This window comes from Pectinophora gossypiella, chromosome 5 (assembly GCF_024362695.1).
Source record: "Pectinophora gossypiella chromosome 5, ilPecGoss1.1, whole genome shotgun sequence".
NCBI lineage: Eukaryota > Metazoa > Arthropoda > Insecta > Lepidoptera > Gelechiidae > Pectinophora > Pectinophora gossypiella.
This window is the reverse complement of record NC_065408.1, coordinates 1,005,621-1,027,835: the sequence shown is the minus strand read 5'-3', so window position 1 is coordinate 1,027,835 and position 22,215 is coordinate 1,005,621. Positions and strand designations below refer to the sequence as shown.

General features: G+C 36.7%; 4 protein-coding genes across 4 annotated transcripts; 1 reads left to right on the top strand and 3 right to left on the bottom strand.

Moving 5' to 3' along the window:
• The first annotated feature begins 301 nt into the window (after positions 1-301).
• LOC126366913 (esterase FE4-like) lies at positions 302-4,452 on the top strand. The gene is made up of 3 exons (XM_050010256.1): positions 302-582; positions 2,330-2,452; positions 3,334-4,452. Exons 1-3 carry the CDS (start codon positions 499-501, stop codon positions 4,450-4,452), a joined length of 1,326 nt encoding a protein of 441 aa, XP_049866213.1. The 5' UTR covers positions 302-498.
• A 10,402-nt stretch (positions 4,453-14,854) lies between these two features.
• On the bottom strand, positions 14,855-16,313 carry LOC126366707 (retinol dehydrogenase 11-like). The gene has a single exon (XM_050009909.1). It carries the CDS (start codon positions 15,946-15,948, stop codon positions 14,941-14,943), a length of 1,008 nt encoding a protein of 335 aa, XP_049865866.1. The 5' UTR covers positions 15,949-16,313; the 3' UTR covers positions 14,855-14,940.
• An 88-nt stretch (positions 16,314-16,401) lies between these two features.
• LOC126366708 (retinol dehydrogenase 11-like) lies at positions 16,402-17,903 on the bottom strand. Its single transcript, XM_050009910.1, has one exon. The coding sequence runs from the start codon at positions 17,862-17,864 to the stop codon at positions 16,875-16,877; it is 990 nt and encodes a 329-aa protein (XP_049865867.1). The 5' UTR covers positions 17,865-17,903; the 3' UTR covers positions 16,402-16,874.
• Positions 17,904-20,406: 2,503 nt separating this feature from the next.
• On the bottom strand, positions 20,407-21,384 carry LOC126366912 (retinol dehydrogenase 11-like). The gene has a single exon (XM_050010255.1). It carries the CDS (start codon positions 21,382-21,384, stop codon positions 20,407-20,409), a length of 978 nt encoding a protein of 325 aa, XP_049866212.1.
• Positions 21,385-22,215: the final 831 nt, after the last annotated feature.

Here is a 22,215-nt window from a genome sequence, read left to right as displayed (position 1 = left end):
TTAGAACACAGATCAGAATAATAATTTGGGGCAGGCCTATGCCCAGCAGTGGGCGTCTTACGGCTGATGATGATGATCAGAGTAATAATGGGTGGAAGATGTGTGCACCTTGGTGATGATAACATCATTAACAAAGGCAACATTGTACAGCGCCATCTTATGTTTTTATTCATGTCCATCCATACTAAAGTCGCTCCCCTGTTTTATGCTTAATAGGTGTCACAACGTGAAAAAAATAATATTATTTTATATTAGATTTTTTAAAATGAAGCTGGCAACATTATATAGGCCGACTGACAGATTAAAACTATGATTCAATTTTAGTATTGGTTACACATAATTTATCGCAAAATTTTCGGCAATTTTGACTTTGGACTTTGGATTAAACTTATATTATAAATAAACGATCGGCTTATCTTGTAGTAGAGATATAAAACTCGTGTGGGCTATCCGTTTAAGGATATTTTTTCCTAAGTTTAGTGTGAACAGGTTGTAGCAATGCGTTCCGCGGTTTTTCAAAAGTTCGCGAAGTATGTGACGCGAAACAACAGTCCAAAGTCCTTTGCGACTGCTGCCAACATGGTAAGTACGTTTTTTCTTTATAGACTTTAGTAAATATAGAGTTAAAAATACCAATGGGAAACAGATACAAGTTGCTATTCCAAGGTTTAGGAAATTCTGTAGATGGGAAAGATTACAATTCAGTTTAAGAACTTCATTCGATAACTTGAATCAATTCTTATTTGACTGTGTTTTGATTTCTTCATTTTGTTGTTACTTCCAGTAGAATAAAATAACACACATAAGCTCACAATTATATTGAATAAAAATGTTAAAATGGTACAATTGTAATGACAAAGGCAATTGCAATAAGTATTTAAAACAGTTTACACAGCAAATAATGTTTACTCCCCTAGCTTTACTTTCAATAGACTGAATAATAAAGTACCTTAACCTGCTTAAAAGACAACTTATTACTTTTTCACAATTTATAGTTCCGGCTTATCTAAGGAATTTGGGAGTGAGTTTATGATATGTGACATGAGCCAATCTCGACTACTTGTTTATATACATATAAAGGTCAACATTATTGTTCATATTAATGTTTTATGTCTTGTATTACATAGATAAGAAAGAGATGTGTCAGATACTGGTACACAACACAGACATTTCTACAAGTAGACAATTTGCAGTGACTCAAATTATAATATCAAATTGTTTATTTTGAATTACAAGGATTCATATTTCTACAATTTATTTCATATTATAATTATTTTTATTAAAAACTGATTTGTAATCTCTGTAATGATTTAGGTACAGAAATACCAGTCTGTTAACCTTGTAAGGCTGAGCTTTCCAGATACTAAATGGTTAAACAATGGATTTTAAAATAATTTCCGGTCTTACAACTTTATCATATTCATTGCTCTCTTCAGGATGCCCCACACACTGTGGACTAGATAGAGGCATCATTATAAAACTATGAAATAGGTGGCCCAATGCCAATATGATTGATCAAGTTAGAAAGAACACAGTCCTAATGGTTTTATGACTTGAGACAATAGCAGCTTAACATGTTTAGAACTTTGGACAGTCATATCACACTTACGTATATTTGGTATTTAGATATAAAATGATAGTACCAATGATAATGCATATTACAACTGTCAAAGTCCAAATGTGGTTATCTAATCCGTGCTAATTTTTTGCCATCATTTCAAACTCGGTATGTTTTCAAGGCCATTTTTTTGTGAAAACAAGTTTTAGTTTATTCATATTCAGTACTAATTATATAGTTATGAGAAAAAAGTTACATATTTAAAAGGATATTTGTTATGTGGATGATTGGATGATTTTGTTGTGGCCAAGTTTATCTTGAAAGTTAACTTTGGAAATCTGTAATACAAAATGTAAATACTTAACTTTGATTATATTGTAGTAAAAGGTGTATATGTTTACACAGTATGATATGATCTGTGATTTACACATAACAACATCACACCTGCATCCCCAAAGGGGTAGGTTGCTTTAAGTAGTTTTCTGGTATCTCGAGATTGTCGTTGTTAATGGTTGTTAGATAGGATATTAGTTAGGTTAGTTGGGGATTAGGTTGCTTACCTAGTTTGTTTATATTATCATATCAATTATATTATTAAATAAAATTTAGTCAATAAATTCAATCAATCAATAATACTTTATTGCACAACAGCATATATAAAGGAGATAAACATACGAATAAAACATAAGCGCAATAGGCGGCCTTATTGCTAAACAGCAATTTCTAAACATATAATATTTAAACATAAATTCTGACTTTAATTATTTACAGAGCGACCCTATTGTGACGGTGAAGCAAGGCAAACTGCAAGGCGATCAGCTAAAGCTTCTCAATGGCAGCCCATACTACAGCTTCAAAGGTATCCCCTACGCCGAGGTGCCTGGAAGGTTCCTGGTGAGTATTACAGACACTTTATTTTTTTAATAATTTAGACTCGCGTTAGACCGTAATCTCACCTGATGGTAAGTGACAATGTGGTATGCTGTGTATTTTATACATAAAATCACGCAAACTTCCCATTGGTATACGCACAGACTACAAAATTCCGCTTAATATGAGACTTGAGTTTCTCTAAGCGACTAACCCTGAAAGTTGTATAAAAACAAAATCTGATTGAAATGGAAAAGGTCTCCTGAGAGACCGGCTAAAGATACCTTTTTGTATTTTGGATGCTCTCAGTCTCAACACATTAATGTTTGTGTATTGTTAAAGAATTGTTTTGTGTCTTTTTGGTGTGTTTAAGTTTGAATTTCATCTTTCTTTTATTTCTTTCAAATTATCTTCTTCTTCTTCTTTATTATTAACTACAGGTTCATAGAAAAAGGTTTGTAAATGAATGAATCTATAGCCTTTTTGTATTTGTTTATGTCAATCTGTGTTGTTTATACCAGGTTTCTTTTTGGCAAAGACTACTTCCGACAATTTTCTTTTATTTGTCGCAGATATGTCTGTGTTGAAACACTTTTTAAATATAATATATTATTATTTTTCCGTCATATCACGGAGCTACTACAATTTTGCTTGTTCTGCTGTTGATGCATAAGTAACTAATTTAAAACTAAAAATCTTAAAGTGGAGCTGGAAAAGTATGAAACTTAGCTATGAATTAAGTAAGTTTCTTTTTGTGTTTGTTATATTTTATTGTGGCCATAAAGTATTTTTATTAGTTAGTAGATAGTATTATAATATTGTAGGTAGATAATATTACTTTTTCTTAAATAAATGCTATAAATTATTTCGTTAAATTTTAAAACATAATTGTTTCAAATTTCCAGCCTCCGAAGCCGCAAAGTCCTTGGCAGGGAGTGAAAGAAGCCACCGAACATGGTCCAGTATGTCCTCAATATGATATGATGGTGAAAGATTTCTTAGAAGGAGATGAACACAATTGCTTATCTCTCAACGTATATACCAAGTCGCTGGAGCCAAGTTCTAAGCTGCCCGTAGTTGTTTTCTTCCACGGAGGCGCTTATGCCTCAGGATCGGGAGACTCTACCACTTACGGACCAGACTTCCTACTACAACATGACGTCATCCTTGTCACTATCAACTACAGGCTGGAAGTGCTAGGGTTCTTGTGCCTGGACACCCCTGAAGTCCCAGGCAATAATGGAATGAGGGACCAAGTCGAAGCACTACGCTGGATCAAGAATAACATAGCTCAATTTGGAGGCGATGTTGATAATATCACTTTATTCGGAGAGAGCGCCGGTGCGTCTTCAGCTACCTTCCATTTGCAGTCACCGATGTCCAAAGGACTCTTCAACAAAATAATTTGCAACAGTGGAGTCAATGTTGCTGATTGGGCTCTAGGCAGAGATCCGGTAGGTCGTGCGTTCAGAGCAGGTAAAGCGTTGGGTAAAGACTTGACTGATAAAAACGAACTACTAGAATTCTTCCGTAGTGTTGAAGCTGTTAAGTTTGGAAGAATAACGTTCAAAAGTATGACTGAGGATGAGAAGCGCAGAGGGCTGCCCATACATTTTGGGCCGGTTGTGGAAAAGAAGTTTGATAATGTGGAGCCTTTCTTAACTGAAGAGCCTCTTGACGCTTTATTAGCAGCCAATTTACAGAAGATACCAATGATGACCGGGTACAACTCTGACGAAGGAATAGTCCTGCTTCCAGACGGCCTTAAGAAGTTAGATTTCTTCAATAAGAATACCAAATACTTTGTGCCAAGGGAACTTGCTTCGAGGATTTCTGAAGAAGAGATGGTTAAGTTGGGAGAGAGGATTAAGAAATTGTACGTTGGGGATAAGGATTTTACGGAGGAAACGCCGAGGGACTTGGCTGCTTTGATGTCTGACCTGCATTTCATTTATCCCGCTCATCGGTACACCCACTTCTATTCATCTTTGGCACCGACTTACGTATGTATTGTTTTTACATAATATGTTATTGTTATTGTGAAATGGGACTGGGCTGGACATGTTGCCCGAATGCCCAATGACCTCTGGACCAAAAAAGCTACAGAGTAGGTTCCTGCAAATGCAGCCAGACTTCGGGGAAGGCCATGAAAAAGATGGCGCGATGAGTTAGCCGCTTTTTGAAACGGTGGCACGAACAAGCTGGGGACAGGGAGGAGTGGAAGAAGGGAAGGAAGGAAGAAGGCCTTTGCCCTGCAGTGGGACATTGTGGGCTATTAATAATAATAATGTTATTATCATACTCCCACTTATACAATTTTATGTTTAACACTTTTTTATATTTACATTTTACGCACTTACTTTTAATTTTAATTTGTATGAGTACCTGTGACTCGATGCAAAGTTTATAGTTCTGATTACAGTACCTATACGCCACCTAATTTTATTTTAAGTCATACCTGTCATTTTCTTATCCGTCGAAAAGGAATGGGACGGGTAATCGACAGACATAAAATTTACTGAACACATGTCAATAAAATTTTAGGCAGAAGTTTAAAGACCCTTCCAATTTTATATTGGCCAATAACCCGACTGGATTAAGTTGACAGCGTACGTCAAACGGATTGCATATGAGCGAGATGACTATTTTATTCACTCGGGTTATTAATTCATTTTAAAGTTATCAGTTGTCAATCATCCGTCCCTTTTCTTTTCGACGGATAAAAAAAGACATAAATCTTATTAAAATAAAATTAGGACGTGTATGCGGGAATCGCGGCTTATAAAAACCTGGCCAAGTGTGAGTTGGACTTGAGCACGATAAGATAAATTTTCAATTTGTGTCCAATATGATAAAGTCAAGACAATGTCAACATATTAACAACAATAATTTGTTTTTCAACACAACTTTAATAACGTATTTTTTTCCTCTAAATTTCAGCAACCCAACCCCAGACGACTCGCTAGGCGTGCAGTGGACCCCCTACACCCCCTCAAACAGAGCCTACCTGAGCATAGAAAACAAATCATTTTCAATGGGACAAGACGCGGACAAGGAAAGAGTTGATTTCTGGAATAAAGCATACAAAGAGAACGGTAGACCATGCTTTACTAGGAGTCATTTGTAAATAATGTTGGTAGCAATGTCAAGCTGTTCGGTTGGCAACGCTCCTGTTAGAGCGCTAAGGTGGTAGACTGCCATTGCCAACCGAAGGGACATCGTTACAATGTATCTTTTAAGTATTTGTGTGATTACTATGTAAAAATGCAATGTAAATTGTAAGAATCAACTATGTTTTAAAACAGGAGAATGGGTTGTAAATCCAAGTAGCAATAGTATTAAAATAGGACCCATAATATTATGTATAGCTAAAAGCGACCATAAACGCCCGTATTCTAAGATTTTAACTCAAAAGTTCCTCCACTCGACTCGGCCTCAGCACAGGAAGTTGACATTTACATCCTCGATTTGAGGGAGTGGAATTCTCTGCCGTCTTCTCTATTTCTGAATGCATATAACCCGGGTACTTTCAAAGCCAGAGTGAACAGGCTCCTGGGCGAGCGAGCTCCATCTTAGGCCTCGTCAATGTTTTCAGGCAAGTCGGGCCAAGAGCAATCTCATCAAAAGTAAAAAAAAAAATTGAGGACTTTAATCAATGGGAGTCGAACATATCAGTCTACAAACGTAGTATTTTTTATGTAGTTCTTTAAACTGAAGAATGCTGATTTGAGCTGAGTTTGAAGTCTTCCTCAACTGGGGACGAATCGAGGAAAGTTCGAATCTTCTTATCGTGTGGGTTGTGAGGTGGAATACCAACCTCATCAACCTTGGTGTCAGGGTTATTATTGAGCCGCCAAAGGTCCCTGACATGGCTCATGTAACGACTACATACTTACATTAGTAAGTAGTAACCGTGACCAACGGCTTAACGTGCCTTCGGAAGCACGGATCATCTTACTTTCGGACAATCAGGTGAACAGCCTGTAATGTCCTAATCAAATTAGGGATCACAAAGTGATTTTTGTGATATGTACCCACCGGGATTCGAACCCGGGGCCTCCGGATCGTGAGCCTAACGCTCAACCACTGGGCCACGGTGGCCGTTGTTTACATTTTAGAATAGTTAAATATAGAGTTAAAATCTTAGAATAGTATGTAGTCGTTACATGAGCCACGTCCTTTGGTGGCTCAGTAATAACCCTGACACCAGGGTTGATGGCGTTGGTATTCCACCTCACAACCCACACGATAAGAAGAAGAATAGTGACGACTATAATGAGTAGAGGTGGGACTTATATGTTTGTATGTATATGTTTTTGTTCGGTAGATATGAGACTTAGTAATCTCTTAAAAAAGTAGATAATACGATATATTTTATTAGTAATCGTATGACTTTTGTATCGCAGATTAAGTTGATATCGCTTCCGCGTAGTCTAATCAGACGGACGCTCATATTATTTAATATTACACAGACATCAACTTAGATATCTGTAATAGATTGTAATAATATTTGTTGTAATTGTAAATAACTTTCCCCGGGATCTATAACGTCTATAGATAGACGTTACTTTTACGACTTTTTAAATAAATCACTATGTAAATACTGCCTTAACTTTTCTAAAAGAAGTTGTTAGCAGATTGTAACTTGTTATTTTTACTTATTTAGTTAATGTTTCATAGAAAAAGAAGTATATATTGTTATCTGTTTTATTTCAGACAGTTTCTTTACCGTGTAAATGAATGACTTGTTATTTTTTTTTCTAGTTTATCTACAAAGCTCACATTGTTACATTTTTGCATTTAGATGAATACCTCACTTATTAATTTAACTTTTATGGTGTTTTCTTAATGTCCATATTGGAATGCCTGTTTGGAAAATATACATTTTGAATACTATTCAGCCTATATTGTTTGTTTTCTCTTTCACATAATGTACCTGTAGCATGAAACTACACTTATGATAAGGTGATAGAAATGATAAGATAGACGGGGACGGAGTAAAGAAAACAACCGAACCGGCCGAGTGGCTTGTTGGCACTAATTTATTAAATGCTGTCATAAACAAATATAAAATTGCAAATTGCACGTGTTCAAAAATCGTACGCTTCGCCGTACAAGTACCATTACATTGACCATTTATATTACATTACACAAGTACGGTCACGAGCATTAATATGTATACACTTTGGTACCATGTCACATTAACTTTTTTGACAAATTGAACTGTAAGTCTCACTAAATGTAAAATATGTTAGTGCGACAAAGTCCTAAAGTGGGTACATTATATTGCTCATGACTGTACCGAAAATCGTAATAATACAATTCTCGTCACTTGTGTTATATAAATATTACTCCAACTACACGTACTTGTGTTTAACCCTTAAGCAGGCCGCGGACATATGTGTCCCACATTGATTTTTCGATGCTGTAGCCAGGTTTTGGCAATAAAGAGTCCACAATCTGTCAAAATTTAATCGTAAATATATACTCTATGGTTCCGAATTTTCAAACTTTGTGTATCCGAACGTAAGTGTTCACTGACAGCCATTCGAGTTTCGTCTGTCCGTTAGAGACGTGTTTTTGAGTGACTGTGGTGGTTTTATACAGATTATGGCGAAACAAAGAAAGCTAAGTCGTGCAATTTTTTGATATGTTAGAGATTTTGAATTTTCCTAACAGGATTTGCATTATTTCTAGTTGATTTCTTGCTAAATTGTCTAAAACAAGGCAAATAATAATGTGGGGAACATGTGACCAAAGCCTGTTGAGTCGAACTTATTTGTGGGAGCTATATATCCTTTGCCTGTTCAAATCACCAATTTTTTTATACTAGCCTTTGCACCCGACGTTACTTGTGTTTTTTTTAAACATATTTGTTTTACTAAAAACTACGCATCATTTCGATTACACACAAATTTATTATGATTATGTTATACACAAATTATGCTAAATTCAGAATTCATAATAAAATGTGAAATAAATGGGATTTATAATAAAAAGTATTTGATTTACTTACCACATAATAACCTCTATAAATATAAAAAATTAATACAATTATTTTTAAATTAAATTATTTATAAATAAATAATTAAATAAGTAATAGCAATTACAATTTAAAATGATAATGATCTAGTAATCAAACACTAGAATTATGAACAGACAAACATTCGACATTTATATATAGCTATCACATAAAGGATAGTCTCTATCCAGGCAATGGGATTATGTTTTCCCACATTTTTTTTCAGGACTTTCAGTGTTTTTTTTCTGAATGTGTTGATAAGGAATCATACAGGCCGCTATTCAAAGCCTAAATCCATATATAAAACTTTATTTCTTACAGCAGTTCTTCGGGGCCTGTTTAAGGGTTAAATACATAAATTTATATGTGCCATTGCAAATCGGTGTGAAAAATGTTATTTACATAAAACGTTGAATCATACATACCTATATTAGCTTACCTGCTAAATGTAAACGAAAAAAGGTTTAAAAAAACATCTAAGTGTCTGCCCGAGAGACGTTGAACTGCGCAAAAAAAATGTGATAATTAGTTGATGGAGGGACTTTCCATGCTACGTATATTTAGTTTTCATTTAAGATGGTCATTTCATGGATAATAGTCATACATTATGCATCTTTTATCTTTGTTTTTGGGCATAAATGATGACCCTTTTTATTACACCCAGGCACAATACATGATCTACCACCATATTCTGATCATTATAATATTACTGTATTATAAATTAAAATATGTAGTGTAGTATAACTATTTATGTGCTTCTTTTATATATATTTAGGTACATATGTGTGTATATGTATATAAGACAAATAACATAGTCACTACTGCCTACCCCGCTAGATAAAGTGGGCGTGATGCGACGTTACAATAGGCAATCAATTAATAGAACATGATGTATAGGAAGCATCGAGTAAGCGACAAACTGGTTTTAGAGGGAATCTCGTATACGAGGTACGCCGCATTGATTGGCATTTATGCCTACTCGGTACGACAGTGCACTGTTTTGATGCGACGAATAGGTGCCGAGACAAACCTCTGTGGTTTAACGGCATCATTCAAACTATGTATTTATATTAAGGATATAAAGAAAATAAATAAAAAAAAAAAAAAAAAAAAAATCAAAATAAAGAGAAAGAATAACGACCGCCGTGGTTCAGTGGTTGAGCGTTCTGCTCACGATCCGGAGGACCCGGGTTCGAATTCGGTTATGATGCCTAGTTTGGTTAGGACGTTGCAGGCTGATCACCTGATTGCCCAGAAATAAGATGATCCGTGCTTCGGAAGGCACGTTAACCCTTTGGTCCCGGTTACTATTTACTGATGTAAGTGAGTAATCATTACATGAGCCATGTCAGGGGCCTTTGGCGGCTCAATCATAACCCTGACACTAGGGTTGATGAGGCTGTTTCACCTTACAACCCACACGATAAGAAGAAGAAGAGAAATAATACAGGTAGTAAAATAATTCTCTACATCGCGTCGTGTTATCTCGCTCTGATTAATACGGGAAAGAAAAGGACAGAAGCATAGGACCGTGCCATGCTGTGCGACCAGTTCAACCCTTATAAGCATTATCCCGTTTTTCGGGTACGTATCATAATGCATAAATTTAAAATCTATAAGTTTACAATGTATAAGTTCAAAATATATAAAATCAAAAAGTATAATAGTCAGAAGAAATAATCATCAATATGCATAACTTACGTTATATATAAATATCATAATGCATAAGTTTACAATGTATAAGTTCAAAGTATATAAAATACTTAAACTAAAATCTTCACCGCCGCCTCTCGGCCCTTCGGGCCTCGATGGTCACAAGTAACCTAACCCACTCGGCTATATGGCAGGGGGCTCGCTTTGCTCGCCCCCTGCCATACAACCTTCGTAACCTATATCTACAGTGTCGGGGTGCCCGTAACGCGGAGCTCCATAGAAAAAAAAATAATTTTAAATTATTTATAATAAAAAAAAGGTAAAGCCAATATGCCAAAAACCACTATGCTACACAAGAACAGGGTAAATATCTTTAGGCTTAACAAACATTATGCTAAGTAATGTTATAAAACGTAGCCTTAGGAACCATTATGCATTGTGTTTGTTATATGTTTCGACCATTATGGCATTCAAACTTAGAAATTTAGAACTTATGCAAAATTACTTTATACATTTTGATGCATTATATATTTTGATTTTCGGTATTTTAACTTTATATATTCCAACCATATGTATTTTGAAATTATACACTTCTCATCAAAAAAATCGAAACACCTTGCAAGTTTACGTTTTGTCAGGATTATCAGAAAAATGTGTACATTTAGGAATAAATGTTAAATGTCGTTTAATAGTGAGTAATATGAGCTTATCAAATCTTAATGTTAATGTTCTAAATTTAAATGAATTTTTCATAGGTTTCGTATTTTGTTAAATGAGTCATTTTTATTCCGTATGGAGTATAAAGGAAATGGATAAAACAACACACGTAAATGAAAAAAAAAGCTAAAAAACGTTTATTTAATAACTTGTATTCCCTCCCCGAGCTCTAATTACTGCTTCCATACGGTTCTTCATCGATCGGATGAGAGTCACGATCACATGCTGTGGTATATTGTCCCATTCCTCTTGGATTGCATCTTGCAGCTGGCTAAGTGTTTCTGGGGCAGGATCTCTTGCTCGAATTCGTCTCTTTAATTCATCCCACAGATGTTCAATGGGATTCATGTCCGGGCTTCTTGCTGGCCATTCCATAATAGAGATATCGACTTCGTTAAGATAATCTCGTACGACGCCCGCGGTGTGAGCCCTAGCATTGTCGTGCATGAATATGAAGCCGTTGCCAATAAAATGTGCATAGGGCATCACATGAGGCTCGAGACACTCTTCAACGTACCGATGACAGTTTAGTGCAGGCAGACGTGGCCCAGACACGAAAGCAAGCTCTGTCTTACCGTCGGCGCTGATTCCTCCCCAAACCGTCCACGAACCGCCACCATAGCTGACCTTTTCTTCAATGCAGCATTGTGCATAGCGTTCTCCGTCTCTTCTGTAGACCTTGTTCCTTCCGTCGTTACCATACAGCATAATTTTACACTCATCAGAAAAGAGAACTTTGCTCCACTGTAGGTATGACCAATTTAGGTGCTCACGTGCAAAGTTAAGGCGCGCTCTTCGATGGTCTGCAGTTAATTTCGGCCCATTTGCTGGCTTATGCGGTACCAGTCCACGATCCTTCAACCTTCTTCTAATTGTAGAGTCACTTACAGCCACCCTTCGTACAACACGAAGCCGCTGCTGCAGTTGAAAAGCGTTAAGGCATCGATTTCTTAAAGAAGTTGTTACAATAAATCGATCATCTCGCTCAGAAGTGACCCGATTCCTGCCAGATCCTGAACGGCGCGTGAACAAACCAGTCTCCCGATAACGTTTATAGACTCTATGAACAGATGACAGGCTTAGATGCAGTCTTGCAGCCACAACACGCTGACTAAGGCCAGAATCCAGCAATGCCACAACTTGGGCGGCTTCTGTGGGCGAAGTATCCATACGTTTTAGAAAAAAAACCTTTTTTCAGACGTCCCAAAGTCACAGTATTGAAATAAAAAACAAAAAGTTTAAGGATAGGCGCCAATTTTTAGTTTTTAAACGCTAAATGTACTCCAACCCTAAACACACATTTGTCTCAAAACAGTGATTCATTTCGTTTATAAGATAAACAAATGAAATTCTAATTTTGAATTTAGAATTTTCGCTTATTACTGTAATGGCCAAACTGCCAGCTATACATTTATGTATTTTTTTTCATCGTATGAATTCTTTTTTGTGTTAAATTCGGACAGAAACAATGAAAACGGAAGTGTTTCGATTTTTTTGATGAGAAGTGTATATTATGATACGTACCCCGTTTTTCACAGGGTCCGCTTACCTAACCTGAAGATTTGACAGGTCTGGTTTTTTACAGATTCGACTGATTGTCTGACCTCCCAGCCCGCGAAGGGAAAACCAGCCCAGTACAGGTTAGGTCACATACCTCCGAAAATGCATTTCTCAGGAATGTGGGTTTCCTCAAGAAGTTTTCCTTTACCGCTGAGCACGTGATAATCATTTATGATCCAAACTTGAATCTGAAAACAAATTCGACAATCATTGGTTTAGGCCTGTGCTGGATTCGAACCCGCCACCTCAAAATGAGAGGTAAGCGTTCTACCAACTGGGCTACCACGACTCAAACTTGAACATGAATTCAAACTATAAAGTCGAATTCAGTTGTTTAGAGGTCGAGCCAAATGGCGAGGTGTGTGTGTGTGTTTTTTTATACACATCTAATTAAGCATGGTGAGTAAAGAACAAAAACAATGTTTACACTAATCAACTGACTTAGGAATGCATACCTACTTATATAAGTATTTAAGCGCACACGAATTGAACAATCAAATGTTGTGTATTTAGTATAAGTAGGTAAGTAGTTGGACGTTAAATGGACATTTATTACCTACCTATTAGTTTTATAAATAAGTAAAGCTAGTATTCGGCCAAAACATCCGTGTTTGTGTCCACGTCTTTATTAGTTAGATAATGACAGTAGATGCACCTATATCATAGAGTAAAGAATAATACTACGGTACGGAACGGTAACTCCCCGCACCAATTTCTGGTGCGCAGGGTGCGGGGCAGCCCCATTAGCGTCCTGATCCTGAGCGTGTTTGCGAGTAGGTTTGACTGTCAGTACATGCGCCATTGTTTTATGATGCATTTACTGACAAACAAAAACTACCAGTGATCTCACATTTCATTTGAATTATTTTATAATTGTAATTAATTTTCAAAATGATATATTTTAAATAATTTTAATAAACATATAAACTGGCAAATACCTACAAATTAAATTCAAAATTAAATTAAATTCTTAATTATTCCACTTTTGTGGTGGTTGTATAACAATTTATGTAATTTTAATTTAATTATATATATATATATATTTTAGAATGAATGTAATATGGACTGTCATGTCTGAAATAAATGATTTTTAATTTAATTTAATTTGTATTATGTCTGTATCCCTCCGAAGTATGAAATCATACGGATGCACGAAACAACTGCACCCTCAGGCCTTTTGTCTGGCCAAGTAGTTAATGCCATCTGAGGCATACAATAAGTTATGTTAAAAAAGTATGCAGTAGGTACCTACCCATAATTGATGACAACATACGGATACTTGAGTATGATTTGTATAGTATTTTATTTGTATTGGTACTAAACCAACCACATTGCAACAATGTATTCTATTTACAAGTATGTAATGTAGCAGATCGTAAATGAAACTAAGTCGCGGAATTTACGAGCTTCATAGTTGGTTATAATACTTACCTTCCATTATGGTTTAGAATACTTACAAGTAAAGAATTACAAAGAAGTTACTTCCGTAATACTTGACACGTATATTGAAGGTATTTTGATATGTTTTATATGTTGCTGTTTCCTGGCGAATTCTATTACACGGTATTTGTATATCATTGTCCGACTGTCGCCAGGTTTTCGTAACTCATTGTAATTACTAGCTTACAAATGTAATGGTACATCTGTTCTCATCTACATAATGTCGCAAATCCTGATAGTAATTTGACTAGCATACAGGCTAAATCCTTCCTTTTCCACTAATAAATAAGATCCCGGCTAAAAGTTTTTGAAGAGTGTATGTACTCAAAAAATGATGTTAACTTTCTTTCTATAGTACTACTAGGACCTTAATTTTATTTACACTGGTATTGTACTGTGTATATTAATTATGCCAATAAAGATATTTTGAAATTGAATTGACTTGACACGTTTAGGTATTTAGTCGCTTCGCACCGCAACGGGTTCGGACCACAGTGCGAGTCGACTAAGAACTCTTTTTCCTTCGGCCGTTTTGCACCGCGGTGTAAATCGCCAAAGTACTTTTGTGTAATACGCCGATTCAGACCGCAGGTTTGGACAGTGAAGATAGCGTTTACTCAAGTTGCATTTTACTCTGTGATCCGAATCAACCATTTAAAAAAAATACATTGGTCGATTTGTATCGCTCCGTCGACACGGTGCGCACCGCATTCAAAAAGAGCATTAGTAAATTCGCACCGCAGTCCGAACCGCTTAAGATTCGTAGCGACTAATTACGTAATACCTTTGTTTTAGGTATTTTCAGATCGTAGTGCTAAAGACGCGTAGGTACCTACAGGCATGTATTGTTTGTTTTTACATACCTAAACTAAGGGCACCAACCATGAAATCCATTTAGAGAATTTAAATGTTTTAACCTTTTAATTTTAAAAACCTTTTAAATGTTTCTCTTTCTTCCGTTTTGAAAAGGTTTATTACAGCTATACTCGATTACGATTTGGTCGTACTTTTAAGATACTCGAAAAAGATATAAATCATTTATTATATTTTATTTAAAAATCCTACTTATTATTAAAAATAAAACAAATAATATAAAAGTACAAAGTTATCGAACACTTATCTACAACGGTTTAAAAGATTGACGTATTTCGTCATCTGACATATTCACAAGGCGAACAGAAGCGTCCCAGAGTTCCTTAGCCGTCACATCATTACAGGCTGATCCAGCAGCCGGATATAAATCACAGTCTTTGAAAAATTCTCCACTCACATTACCAGCCTTGTCATCCAAAGCCATGTGGATAGCAGTCTGGGCACCTTCAAACGGACTCTTACAAAACCATCCATAGAAGAAAGTTATCAGATGCCCCCTCATCCAACCGCATTGGTCGAATATTCTAGTCCCAACCGCTCCTGGGTCTAAGCTGTTGATTACCACATTAGCTTCAATCTCTTTCAATCTCCTCGTCAGTTCTCTTGAAAATAACACCAAGCAGATTTTGCTGTTGCCATAAATCTGGATTTTAGACCAGTAGTGTCCTACCTTATTCATGTTTTCGATATCAACTCTCCCGATCCTGTGCAAAATTGATGACGTATTTATTATTCTGCTTTTTTCTGTAGGCGTTCCCGTTTTTCTTAGAAGGGGTAGCAGAAGTAGAGTTAGTAGGAAATGTCCAAAGTAGTTCACTTGCATGATGAAGTTTAGCCCATCGGCTGTCTGAAAGTCTCCTGGGATCCCAACTCCTGCGTTGTTTAGCAATCGATCCAACCTTTGTTCTGTATTCAGAATATTTGCAGCGAATTTCCTAACTGAATCTAAACACGCTAAATCTAATAGTTTGAACACAACATTGTCATTCCCTGATTCTTCAACAATGGCTTCCCTTGCCCTTTCACCTTCTTCTCTAAAAGGGCATGCGATAATGACCCGAGCTCCTCTCGCTGCAAGGTCTGTAGCTATTTCAATCCCCATTCCTGATGTTCCTCCTGTGATGAGAACAGTTCTCCCATCGAGTCGTTTCTTCGACTTGCAGAGGACATTGTAGTTTTTTTGGTACAGACCAAATATAGCTGCTAATAGGAGGATAACTAGAGTCACTATTACCACGAGTAGTATTGCCGACATAGTGTCAAGACACTAAGGTTTGGACTGGACATGTGTTATAGTCCTGACAGTATTTATAAATGGCGACAATACCAGTAGATGATGTCACTATTTGATCGTGATCGACGTCAGCAATGTCAGCATGTGGATTAGGATAGTTTTACGAAGTTTGTGTTACTGATTACCTCGCTTGTATGATTATTAAGACCAGGAACTGCTTAAATGTGTACATAGATAAGTAAACTTCAATAGTCATGCCTTCCTCCCATGCACTGCCCAACATCTAGAGAAAATAACTTCAAGGTTAATATTTAGGTATTACCTATAAAATATAATAACGATTCATAGGTCACATATTGATTCAAGATGTACTTCCAGTCAAAACACAGCGAATAGATACAGCATACGTATAGCTTATAATTTTATAATATGTGATATAGGTATAATATGTATATAGGTAAATAAATAAATAAATATGTTTTAGGGTAATTTTATATCACACTGCATTTATGGCAAATAAAGAATCTTATCTTATCTTATCTTATCTTATATATATTTCCTCATCGGTGTGACCACTGTAACTACGTTGTTCTATATTTTAGAGTACAAATTGTTATTTTTTGGGTGCGCAAAGTTTTTCATGACTAGGTGTAGTTTGATTAAGGGAAATTTATATCGAAAAAAATATATTTTTAAATACCAAAAAATAAACACCTTACAAATGACTAAATAATATAATAATATTTTATGATTTTTTTAAAGAACGTCTAGGGCCGACGTTTTCTTGCAGCTTCTTTTCCCCGGCTATACAGGTTGTGCGAAGCTGCAGTAGTTTTAGGCGGATGAGAAATGCGTTATGTAAAAAAATACTATACGTAGTGTAACTACTTATGTTACCTACTGAATAAAGATATTTTTGAATTAGAATTTAAAACTTTGAAAATATTTCATTGAAATCCGTTAATATACTTCTCAATTTCATCATTGCTCAATTTAACAAGCCGAGTCGATTCTTCCCATAGTTTTTTAGCTATAACATCATCATAGGCCGACTTTTTAGCACGCGTGAGTTCACAATCTTTGAAGTGTTGTCCCGAAACTTTGCCAGCTGCATCGTCTACCGCTATGTGAATCGCCGTCTGTGCACCATCCCGAGCAGTTTTGAACAATATTTTCGCCAAAAAAGTAATTATTGTGCCTGTAACAACGTTTAAACTGTTAAATATTCTCGTGCCTACGATTCCGGGTTCAAAACCGTTCACTACAACATTGGATCCTTTAAGTCTTTTGCTCAACTCATGAGCAAATAGCACAAGACATAATTTACTGTTGCTATAAAGCTGTAGTTTATACCAATATCCTGTACGATTTAGTTTCTCTATATTTGTGCTTCCTAGCAAATGCAACCCCGATGACGTATTGACGATCCGACTGGGCTCTGATTTCGACGCAGACTTCTTCAGGAGCGGCAAAAGCAGCAAAGTGAGTAAGAAATGTCCGAAGTAATTGACCTGCATTACAAAGTTGATTTTGTCTTGTGTATAAAAGTCTCCTGGTAACCCAACACCGGCGTTATTCATTAGAATATCTAGTCTGTCTTCTGTCTTCATAATATCGGCTGCGAAGTCTCTTATGGATTTTAAAGATGCTAGGTCCAGTAATTTAAATACAACTTCGTGGCCCGTTTCTTTCATGATAATCGTTTTTGCATTTTCTCCTTCTTCTTTGAAAGGGCAGGCGACGATGACCTTGGCTCCTCGGCGAGCGAAGTCCTTTGCTATCTCCAGTCCTATACCAGATGTTCCTCCAGTCACTAACGCTACTTTTCCTCCTAATTTCTTTTTGGACTTGCATACTCCGTTGGTTAATTTCTGATACACTGCATTTATTACTACTATCACTGTAAAAGTGGCTAATGTTGCTAAGATATAGTTCATCGTGTTAACGATAGAATGTGACTGTGACAATGAACATATAATGTCTGGTTTTATAGGGCTATAAGTTAACACTTTCAAGTACAGAACGTCTACGAACGTTCCGACTCCAAGGTGACATACTACCTACGAACCATCAATGATCCATGGTCTCTGTCCGTGAAAGGGTTAATAGGTCAATCGAGATAGCACGCGATTAGAACTCAGGCTTTTTTTACTTTGTAACGTTGTCGACGCGTCAGTGGGTATCTATAGATAGTTTTTAATTATACTACTGTGAAATCTTGCTGTGCTAGAGTTGGTGTATCGGTAGTCGATATGCTATATAGATACTATCGATATTATCGAAAGTCCTCAAGGACAACCTTTGAAAGTCAAAATTTCAAATATTGGCAAAACTAAACTGTGATTTGACATTGTACATGAGTATATTGATAATTTTGAAATAAATTCACTACTTACCAGATTATGTAAAAAGTAACATAACATATGATCACGCCCGTATCTCTGAAGGGGTAGGCAGAGCTATGTTTAAGTCCCATGTAATATAGGGCGAGCCTATTGCCATTAACCGGGCACAAATCCCGGAAACCACGTGATATCAATTATTTATGTTCTAAACATGAATTCAAACTCAGAAAGTAACGGCCTCCGTGGTCCAGTGGTTGAGCGTTGTGCTCTAGAGGTCCCGGGTTCGAATCCCGGTGGGGACAAAACACAAAAATCACTTTGTGATCCCTAGTTTGGTTAGGACATTGCAGGCTGATCACCTGATTGTCCAAAAAGTAAAAATATCCATGCTTCGGAAGGCACGTTAAGCCGTTGGTCCCGGTTATTACTTACTGATGTAAGTACGTAGTCGTTACATGAGTCATTTCAGGGGCCTATGGCGGCTCAGTATTAACCCTGACACCAGGGTTGATGGGGTTGGTAATTCACCTCACAATCCACACGATAGAAGAAGAAGAACTCAGAAAGTCGATTTCAGTGGTTTAGAGACCGAGCTGGGAATCGAACCCGTGACACCACGATGCAAGTAACACGTTCTCCGAACAGGACTATCACGGATTCAATAAAAATATTAAAGTTACCTATTGTTTTTAACAGCCTCCGTGGTCTAGTGGTTAGAGCATTAGGCTCACGATCTGGAGGTCCGGGTTCGATTCCCGATGGGGACATTGTCGAAATCACTTTGTGAGACTATCCTTTGTTTGGTAAGGACTTTTCAGGCTTGAATCACCTGATTGTCCGAAAAAGTAAGATGATTCCGTGTTTCGGAGGGCACGTTAAGCCGTTGGTCCCGGCTATTAGCCGTAAAAACACCTCCACCAACCCGCAGTGGAGCAGCGTGGTGGAGTATGCTCCATACCCCCTCCGGTTGATTGAGGGGAGGCCTGTGCCCAGCAGTGGAACGTATATAGGCTGTGTATGTATTGTTTTTAAATTCCACTCTTGCTTCGCTATAGTTAAGTAGTAGTTTCATAATGGCTAGTTCTGGATCAAAGGTAACGAATTAACAATAATAACACAGTTTCAATGTAATGCTTGACACTGACTTGTAATTAAACCATGACTTTTATTCAAAGCCTACAACCATTATGCAATTTTGAGTTCTAGTGTCAGAGGCCAAGATTCACTTTGGAGTAATAGACACACACACATATACACAGTTTCTGTTCACGTACAAAGGTACAAAGGGTTCGGATCTAAAACCAATTACCTACATTGTTTACATAATTATTATGAGCAAAGAAAAAATATGTCTACCAGTTATCTTCTGATGACCAACCTCGGTAGAGAATATGGGCGTGGTGGCGCGGGTTTTACGCAAATCCACGACGATGTCAATCGTAACTTTACTATACTAAGTAGCAGCAGTAGCAGTACGCTATGGCCGCTTCGTAAGTATTTTTCAATTAATAACTAAGTACGTAAAAACGATGATGGACTAATGTTATGGGCGATAGGCTGATCCCTTATCACCATAAGGTTTAACATATCCAGCTTACGACATTGTATCAACAGTGGCTGCAAGTTGTCTTTGATTACTTGTGGCTCTGCCCACCCCATTAGGGATTACGGGCGTGAGGTTATGTATGTATGTATGTATGTAACTACGTAAAAGGAGCATAATTATAGCTCTACTTTATTGGATTCATAAAGTTCTATTATAAACGATATTTGGCAACGACAATTTGGACAAACTGACTACCTCTAGAGGTCACAGGGCAAATAAATACACGGTAATTGCTAAAATAAACACCACTATAATATGCCTCTCTATCACGCTATCCTTCCAGTCTCCACTGCTTTCTTTTTGTTTCTTTCAATATGTATAATTAATTTGATTTAATATGTAAAATCATCTCGACCATTCACACATTTTTAAATCACATTAAATTAAAATAAATCAACACATTTCTGCTTGCATTTCTAAAATTTTCTTAATGTAGCCTACTGTTTTTTGCTTTTAATTAGTCGCGTACGTAGTAGCTAGGTTGTTAGCGTCTAATAAAACACATAAGTTATCACTATTAATTTCACGTTATTGTAAACACTGTTTCAGTTCCTTTTCATCAAGTTTGACAATCCTCATAGAATTTACCCACAGTCTTGCTGATCTTTCGTCATCGTACGCAGCACTCTTGGCTTTCGTCAATTTGCAGTTCACAAAGTATTGTCCCGTGATTCGTCCCGCCTCATCGTCTAGTGCCACATGCAATGCCGTCTGCGCTCCTTCCCAAGGCGTTTTGAATATGTTCAAGAGAACATATTTCAAAATTGTACCTATAACTTCAACGGTAGTGTATATATTCGTCCCCACTAATCCCGGATGCACCGAATTCACAACCACATTGGATCCTTTCAATCTTTTACTCAGTTCGTGTGTGAATAATATGAAACAAAACTTGCTGTTGCTATAGTAACGTATTCTGTACAATATATTATCCTTGTTATAGCGCTTGTAGCTAGTTGTGCCAAAATAGTGCATGATTGATGCCGTGTTGACTATTCTGCTCGGTTCACAGTGCGTCCCGGACTTCTTCAATAGTGGCAGGAGAAGAAGAGTCAAGAGGAAATGTCCAAAATAATTCACGTGCATGATGAAATTGGTTCCGTTAATCGTTTTGGTGTTTCTAGGAGCGCCGACACCGGCGTTGTTTATCAAGATGTCCAATCTTTCTTCTGATTGTAAAATGTCTTCGGCGAACTGACGCACGGAAGTTAGCGATGCCAAATCTAGTAACTTGAATATCACTTTTTGGCTGCCAGTACTTTCGATTATTGTTCTTCTAGCGTTGACACCTTCTTGTTCGAAAGGACAAGCTATGATGACCTTGGCTCCTCTGCGGGCTAAGTCTGTTGCTATCTCCAGGCCCATGCCGGCAGTACCGCCGGTCACCACGGCTACTCTTCCTTCAAGCTTCTTTTTCGATTTGCACATTCCATTTGTGTTTTTCTCATGTAGTTTAAGTATCAGAGCTAGTGCACAAATCACCAAGATTATTACAAACACTGCCATCGTTATTAACTCCGCTGGCGGTTCTCATATCACTGAGTAAGAAATTCTGGTTTGATTATATTTATCTTTTAAACGAACAGTATTAAAAAAAAATCCATGTCCTTATTCTTGAAAAGGTGCAAAAAAGCGTTTTAAGTTCGAGAAACAAATTTATGACGTCAAACATATAATAAGGCAGCTCAAGGCTACGTGCATAAGGCTATAAGCATGTATACCTACGCAAAATCAGAAACCAGATTTTTAAACTTTAGAATTTTGCAAGGGAGACTAAAAATACGACCAAGTATGACTTCCTTGCAGTCTACGAGTTCTGAACACATTAAATCCGTCTTTTGGCTCTTGACAATAGATTTCTTTAGACATTGTCTGTAGGTTTACCCGGCCTACTAGTGTGGTCTATACCAGTTGGCCGGGTCTGAGGCAATTCTACAAAAACTACTAATTACAAGAGGTTTCTCTTTTTTAAAAAGGTGCTCTAAAACATGTTTTTTGGAGGAGCGTTTAAAAAACTGTTTGGGGTCAATGACTTCGCTATCTCAGCAGTTCCAAGCAATAAATTTATTTCTTGAAGACATTGAAATAGGTATAGTGCTACTTAGGATCAATGACCTGAAATTATGATAAAATGATATTTTAGAACAAGTTTAAAATTCGCGAAGGTTGTTCCTGCAACCTCGGTTGTTGTTGTGATTGGTTACCGGGTTGACCGTTTCCTTCTTGAAAGTTCTGGTTGACAGGACATTGAAAAAGTAAACAATTTTTATTAATAAAAAACAGGTTATTTAGATTTATTATTAATATTTTAATATATTATATTAAAATTTCACAAGC

Excerpts from the sequence above, each read along its gene's own strand:
- LOC126366913 (XM_050010256.1), top strand. The coding sequence starts at position 499 with ATGCGTTCCGCGGTTTTTCAAAAGTTCGCGAAGTATGTGACGCGAAAC. Across the intron at positions 583-2,329 it reads TTGCGACTGCTGCCAACATG|AGCGACCCTATTGTGACGGT; the intron begins GTAAGTACGTTT and ends AATTATTTACAG. Across the intron at positions 2,453-3,333 it reads AGGTGCCTGGAAGGTTCCTG|CCTCCGAAGCCGCAAAGTCC; the intron begins GTGAGTATTACA and ends TCAAATTTCCAG.
- LOC126366912 (XM_050010255.1), bottom strand. The coding sequence starts at position 21,384 with ATGGCAGTGTTTGTAATAATCTTGGTGATTTGTGCACTAGCTCTGATA.
- LOC126366708 (XM_050009910.1), bottom strand. The coding sequence starts at position 17,864 with ATGAACTATATCTTAGCAACATTAGCCACTTTTACAGTGATAGTAGTA.
- LOC126366707 (XM_050009909.1), bottom strand. The coding sequence starts at position 15,948 with ATGTCGGCAATACTACTCGTGGTAATAGTGACTCTAGTTATCCTCCTA.